Here is a 7,651-nt window from a genome sequence, read left to right as displayed (position 1 = left end):
TCCTTGCCTATTTGCCTATATTCTTCAATTCACTTCCCTAAATTTCTTTCCTCTTTCACCGTTATTACTTCATTAAACATATCAAGAGTGAAACCACATAAATTTATATAATAGAAAAAGAAAAAAAAACTGAGAGATGAGAGCATGGTTCTCATGGATAAGCCAGAAAAATAAGAAGGAACATAAATACTGGATTTAGAAGCTAAAAAACATGTTCTTCTAAAACACTGAATTCATAAAAAGACAGATAACATCAATTGTACATAAGCTCAATCCAATCAATCTAAAACTTTTTAATGTAATGAGTTTGTAGGTATATTTTATATAATGCTTAATTTTTCATATATACTCATAAAACTTAATCTTACACTTGAATTTATAATAATATAAACTTTTTTTTTAATTGTTTATGTGACATGTTTTTAAGTTAAAGGATAATAAGGTGTTAATATTTTATTAGATTTTGGAAGAAAATAAGGAGAATTGAATATTGGTTGAGTTGCAGAGATGTGATAATTTCATTGAATAACTTTTGGTACAATTGTACATTTGTGTACTTTTTTTGATTGAGTTGGGTATAGAAGTGTTTTGAATCTAGGCAATACATACAGATTGGAAGAAAAGCATAAAGGAAATCCATTGAGCACTAAAAACCAAGACTAGCATTTTCATTGCATGGAATGAAGAGCTTGGAATTCTAAAGACTCTTGGCTTAAAGAAAGTGCTTCGACATCAAAGCCTGTTATTGGTTGCTTCGTTTTTCATGGAGTCACTGCCATTCCCTACCTTCTTCCAAAACTCTCTACTTTTAATGCCTTTCTTCTGTCTCTTGCATTAACATTCTAAACATACTTTTACACATTTTTCTTAATAAATATTTTTATATGAAAATAATTAACAAAAGAAATGAAAGAAACCTCTTTATAAAATTATCTTAAGCCCAAAAGAATCAGTAATCTAATTTTATTTTATTTTCTTATATTTCTCCATTCTTATAAAACAATGTATCCAAAGATATATTTAAACGTGTTACTGACATCTATCTTTAGTCTTGCCATGTAACCATTAATTTGGACCACCTCTTACTTAAGAAAAGTCGATGCTATGAATGCTAATTGCTCTTTGTTCTGGTTTTCTTATTAAAGAATCTTTTAATGAAGTTCATTCTGTAAAGTTAATTCTGATTAGAATTAAGTTTGAAGGGAAAAAAAAATTATGATTGAGTGTTTTTTATTTTTATTCTGAGAGTGTGTTAGTAGTAAAAGTCATATAGAATATTTGGTCAGCTACTTTGAATAATTTAAACTTAAAAGTAAACTCTTCGACACGAGATTAAATATGTGAAAATTGATGTATATCTATGTTAATTGATATTTTATCATGAATTTATATAAGTCGAGTTGATAATTGCACTGAAGAGAAAACTTGTTCAAATTCTAAAATCTCATGTAGTATTATAGGACTTACTAAAATCGAATTAAACTACTCTTTTGTGATTGCACATTGAAGATGCTCTTGCCAATTAAAGAAAAACGGTTTTTTTGGGTGGAGGTTTGTTTTGGATCAAAATCATTTTTCTATTCCATTAGATATTCAGTGAGGGTAGGTTAGAAATCTCAATTCAGTAATATAAGATTAGTTTTCAGCTGCAAATCTTATATATTAGAATCATTTGAAATTTATTTTAAGATTTATTGTTTATTAAACCTATCATTTCACTTGTTAACAATGTAATAGAAATTTCATATTTAGATATAAAATGAGAATTCTTAAAATATATATAAATGGATATATTACTCTCTAAAAGTATAATTTAGTAGATTAGTTTTCTTGCATGTAACATCTCAGGAAAAAAGAATGAATGCGGGTAATTGAATAAGCAAGATGCAGAGGACTGATTCCTCTTACAGGCATAGATGTCTTGAGGATATGTTAGAAGAAGATGTCAGCAAGGGCAGATGACGTGTCAGGCTAATAAAGTGTTTGAAGAGGGAGCTTCTTGGGTCTTTGTTTGGTGAAAAAGAGGAAAACAAATGATGGGGATCTAGGGAAACTGAATGGAAAGATACTTGGCTTCCCAAGGATATTGTTCCAATTAACTTTTATTCAAACCTGTCAGTGTCAATCATCTAAATCAGCCTTATATATTGCTTATATACAATTTCCTTATGATTGGGCTGAATCTTAAACTTCCCTACATGTTCTAGGCTTCTTGTGCTGCTGTGAGATACCAGTAAGAAATAGGAGAGATAAACACTCAGTTTCAGACCCACCACCTTTTCTTCTTTGCTTCAACCTCAGAAGGCCTTTCTTCCTCCAAATTTTCCACAGCAAAAGAGATGAGTTTCTTGTCTTTAAGAGGGTTCTTTGTTTTAGTCTGTGTTGGGATTTTAGCTTCTCAACCAGGCATGGTTTCTGGCCTCAGAAGCAAAGATCTTGCTCTGAGATGGGATCAGAGGCAATCACCACTTGCTCAAATAGCTCGTGTCCTAAAGGCTGTTGCAATGGAGAACTTGCAATCACAATCACAGTTGGATTTGGCACCTGCACCTTCATTGACATTTGATCCTAATCAATCAAACAAAAGGACGGTTCGAAAAGGGTCTGATCCAATTCACAATCGATGTTAACAACTCAACATGCTGTGGTTTTGTCCCTTTTTTACTTTTCTGAGAATGACAAGTGAGTTCCCCAATGCCAAGATTGTTCTTTGCTTCGTTTAACAGTTTCTTAATGAGGTTGGTCGGCTTTCGATGCTCTTTTTCTTCCCCATTTTTTAGTTTTGTTGAGTCTATCTGTCAGGTGAAGAATTGCTGATGAAAACATTTTGTAAAGAAATCAGGCATTGAAGAATAGCTAGATAGTTTCATGATATTGTTAGCTATCAAATACAGAATATAGTGGATTTCTCCCTCCCTCGCTCGCTCTCTCTCTCTCTCTCTCTCTCCCTCACACACACAATTTCTCTGTCTATCTACTGCTACACTGATATAGGTTCTATAAAGTATGGAAAAATTGTGAATGCAATTAACTTTTTTAGTATGCCATCATTATATAAACATTTACTCAACTAACAAAAAATCACCTTATAAATGGCTCATAAAATAATTATTCCAACAAATTAACAATTCTCAGTCATGGCATTTTATAATCTAGATGATAAGTAAAGATACACAAACTTTTATATTCCAATTAAATTCATTTTAAGTACTCTTTCTAATATTCATGTGCCAAGATGACAAATAATGAGGGATGCTTGGACATTAAAATAAAAATAAAAATAAAAAATCGTTTTTTCCTTCAACAAGATGAGTAATTCAGCAAAAAGAAAGAAAAATAGTGAAAAAGAAACCAATGAAGAGAATGAGAGCTTGTCTCTTCCACTGGCATGTTGAACTTGAATGAGACCAAGGTCAACAGATTCTAACGACACAGAATCTGGGAATTTCAGTTTGTCTTAACACGAAGCTGAGATCTCTGGTATCTGTTCTTTCTGTGCAAATTGAACCTTATTGAAGATATCTTTCTTGCAATTTGCTGCCAAATCATATTCACTGCATCCCCAGGTTGTGATGGATACTGATACTCAAAGTGAGGTGTAATTTCCTTCAATCTTTCCCACATCTTGTTCCACTCGTCTCGTTTGATAGAACGAAGGAGATTCAGCAGGTAGCCTTTCTTCACAGCATCAGAAGCACGCACAAATACAGAAAAATCTGAGTAGTCCAAAACATCTTCAAAGGGTAGCTCAATTTCATCACTGATTATCACAGGCACACAGTGGCTTACTATTGCGTCAAAGAGTCTATTCGAGGATGGGGTATCACCAGCAATGTTGAGGCAGAATTTTGATAAGGCCATGCCGTGGCTTGCCTGATCGATCCCATTTCCTCCTATGCTCCCAAAACTGAAATGCACATCTTTCTCTTCTTTCAGGAGGTAGTACAGTTCCTGGCGAATGGCTCCTCCCTACAGTTTCAATATCATAAATTAACGTATTAAAATGAAGAAAGACCATCTTCCACATCGAGAATTAGTAAGTACAAAAAAATTGATGAGGGAAGTAGTATCGATGGAAAGCGGTAATTACTTCATTGTAACGATTCTCAAAATGCAGTCTTAGCAGGATGTGTTTAAGTTTTACTGTTTCAATGAATTGATCTTAAATTATGTGCCCAATATTTGTTCATAGATGTTGAAAGGAAAAACATTCAATAAAATTTAGAAATCAACCATCATGAGTCCTTTCCTATATTTGGAAGCATGAAAATGTAATATTTGTACCACCTCTGAAATGGAGGCTTGCATACAAGCTACAGTGATGCATATTCAACTAATGCATTATAGTTGATGGGTTTTTTTTTCTTTTTCCTGAGAGAGTTGGAGAGATTATATACACATGACTTTGATCCAACCCATATAAGAGATTCACATCACTTTTAATCCAAAACCTCTTAAAAACCTCAAGGTATTGGGTTAATGAGTTTTTTTTTTCTTATATGGTATTTAACTTTGTCATTTCTACCCATATCTCCTTTTATAGGGTAGCCTTTACATAACCCCTGGTGTTGTGGTTGTATTGTTGTTGTTATCACAATGGTTTAAACCTATCGGCTGTGATACCACTAATGGTATAGAGTACATGAATTAAAAAGAAAAAAAGTTTCTCCATACAACATATCTCTTATATCTCTCATATCTCATATTTTCCAAAACCCCTAAAATTCCCGGCAATAGTCAGCTTAATGACACTGATATTTATATGTTGATTTACCTTCTGAAATTTAATAACAGCAGATTTATATTGATATCTTGAGGTGCCAAAAAAACATGGAATTGAAGTTTTTTCTTAATTAATAATTTAATACGAAGGATGAGAAGGACATGGAGATTGTTGCTAAAGGTGAAGGTAGAATATTTGTTATGTCTCAGTTCTCTATGCTCATACTTCTGTTAAAAAGGTGGCAGGGTATACTCTAATTTCCCGGGATCAAATCTTACCATCAAAAGGCCCTAGAGGTGTAGTGTGTTCTGTAGCTGAGAGGGGTGACTTATATACAGTATACATTCACTTAAGTCCACACTTATTTAAGTCCGAATCCCACCTAAATCTGTATTTGGAAAGGAAAAATTCTCGGATCAAGTTTCAAATAACTCATCAACTCTATAATGTCGAGCAATACTTCATATGGACCGTGGTTTGGATTGCTCCAACAAAACAATAATCTCCATGAGCTAATGATCATTCATCTTTCATAATGAGGTGAATTGTTTTTTCAATAAAGACAGGGTTTATTATATGATCCCTAATATTTCATAATTATATGATCCTTAATATTCCATAATTACATGATCTTAATACTTCATAATTATATGACCCTAATATTCCATAAGTCTCCACCCCGGTTAAGTCCGCAACAAACTTCTCACATAAAAATGCGGACTTAAGTGAGTGTATACTGAACAGGGTGAAATCGGTAAAGGTTATCTATTATCTAATCCATAAACCAATGGTTCTTAATTCTTATATTCACCAAATTAACAAGTTAAGAAGCTAATGCACTTTGACATCTTGCCAATACACAATAAAATGGAACACACGCCTCTTGCAAACCTTAAATGAGTATAATCAATAGCCAATTTATTTCATAGATGAAATTACCAAAAAAAAACAAAACAAAACTGGGAATTGAATTGTAAAACTAGTCAATGTGAGATGTTTTTTCACAATAAGGCACTTATGCATTAAACAGATAACATAAGTGCAGCAGAAACTCACGTCTTTCCTGTATATTGCTCCCTGGAAATACACCAGTGTGGTACGTTCTTCATATGAAGCTGATTTAGCTCTTGGTATGGTGCGTACTAGGTGCCTGTAGGGGGCTATTACATCTTTCTTGATATTTGCTAATTGAGGAGGATACCTTCCGAAATCTGCAAGCACAAGCATAGCAGAACCCAATTTTCTTCTTGCATCCAACAAGCTGTTAGGATGGTGGGCTATAATCAGATGATCCTTCCCTCCTGAACGTTTCCATTCTTTCTGGTCCATCAAGAACTGCACCAATTTGTGTTGCAACATTTTGTTAACACTAACTTTTTCCTCTCCATGAAGCTTGGAATGCCTGTTGTAACTCAGAGATGAGAAAAATGGCACAAAAACTACATCTGCTTGACTTGAATCCTGCACTCTGATTGCAGAGCAAGAATGACCAACTCTAGCTGTGTTTGATGACAGAAGATCAAGGGTGAGCCAGTACTCCATGCTGTGCTGCAAGTTCAGACCACCTGGATAGCGTGGAATACCTTCAGGGTTATCCACCTGAGGCCATGTTTGATTCAAACTTCCCTTCCAACCCAATAACCCAAAGTGAAATTCTGGGGGTAAGTCATACATGAATACTCTCAATAAAGGCCGAACTGGGTGAGATGCCACATTCATCTTCTGTCCTGCAGAACTTGTTTTCTTGCTTGAATCAGAAGCTTGACAGTCGGATTCTTTGGACTTTTGTGATTGAAAATTTAAATCCCCAGAAGGGTAAGGAGGGAGTACGTTCTCCTCTCTCTTCAATTTAGGCATGAAGTAAAGTGACGCATTATTGACAAGAATAAGTTCTAACACTGATCTAGGTATCAAAGAATGACTGCTAAACTGGAGTAGGAAAAGGGATGACAGGACCAAAAGGAACATAGAAATGATCATCACGTAAAATATAAACCTTGAGTGAAACATGATCTTCTCTGACATTGTTGAGGATCAAACAAGGTCCAATCAAGCAACCTTGCAGCGAATACAGGAAAAAAAGACTGAGCAGCTCAAAGGGTAAGCTATTTCCACAAAAACACAGAGCAAAAACCTTGATGGGGGTTATGGTTTTAGCAAGAAGCCCTTCTCAATTAGAACCCAAAGCTCAAATCCCTCAAACACAAATGACCATACCCAGCCACTAATGGCTTCTCAACCTTCTGCAGCGTTGAAGAAGATCTCCAACAGTTCTCCTCACATGCAATGACTTGCACATACAAAGCAAGGTCAAACCCTCCACTTCTTACAGAACACACTGATGCGACACAGTACAATCCATCAACCAAAAATGCCAGTGAAATCCAACATTTGATGAGCCCACCCAAAACTAGCAACAAACAAATACCCCTAAACAAAAGTTCTCAGCTTCAGCATTCCAATAAACACCCTAAGGAGATGCAATCATTAGAAACCCAAGAAAATGCACTGAACGAACACAGCAAGAAAATTAAAGAGGAATTGGCATCTGGGCAGACAAGTTTTTTCTTTGGGTCGTGAAAAAATGGGTACCTGACGATAAATGTTGATGCAGCACTCACTTCATCACTGTGCCAAGTCTTCACATTCAGACAGGAGAAAAGGAATAAACTTTCTCAGCAAAGGTTTATGTTTTGTTAGCGGTGCACGCATAACGTGTGCGAATTACGAGTTTCATTACACTCATTTATTTTTCCATCAAAGTCTCAACCTTTCTTGCAGAATTCAAATACCCATTTACTGTATGTACATATAACCCTTTCCAGTTCTTAATTATTTTATTCTCTTTCTGGCTGTTCACGTTGAATAATTAAGGCAAACTCTGTCTGTTTCTTACCAATCTATAACATTTGAATTGATATACAATTT

The 7,651-nt window shown here is 34.7% G+C and overlaps 1 protein-coding gene across 1 annotated transcript; it reads right to left on the bottom strand.

Moving 5' to 3' along the window:
* Positions 1 to 3,164: 3,164 nt before the first annotated feature.
* Positions 3,165 to 7,579, bottom strand: LOC124829189 (putative arabinosyltransferase ARAD1). The gene is made up of 2 exons (XM_088106155.1): positions 5,780 to 7,579; positions 3,165 to 3,969 (listed from the first exon to the last, which is right to left on the bottom strand). Exons 1-2 carry the CDS (start codon positions 6,746 to 6,748, stop codon positions 3,448 to 3,450), a joined length of 1,491 nt encoding a protein of 496 aa, XP_087962281.1. The 5' UTR covers positions 6,749 to 7,579; the 3' UTR covers positions 3,165 to 3,447.
* Positions 7,580 to 7,651: the final 72 nt, after the last annotated feature.

This window comes from Vigna umbellata, chromosome 2 (genome assembly GCF_029865625.1).
Source record: "Vigna umbellata cultivar VRB3 chromosome 2, Vumbellata_1.0, whole genome shotgun sequence".
Classification (NCBI taxonomy): Eukaryota; Viridiplantae; Streptophyta; class Magnoliopsida; order Fabales; family Fabaceae; genus Vigna; species Vigna umbellata.
This window is presented reverse-complemented; position numbering and strand designations above follow the sequence as displayed.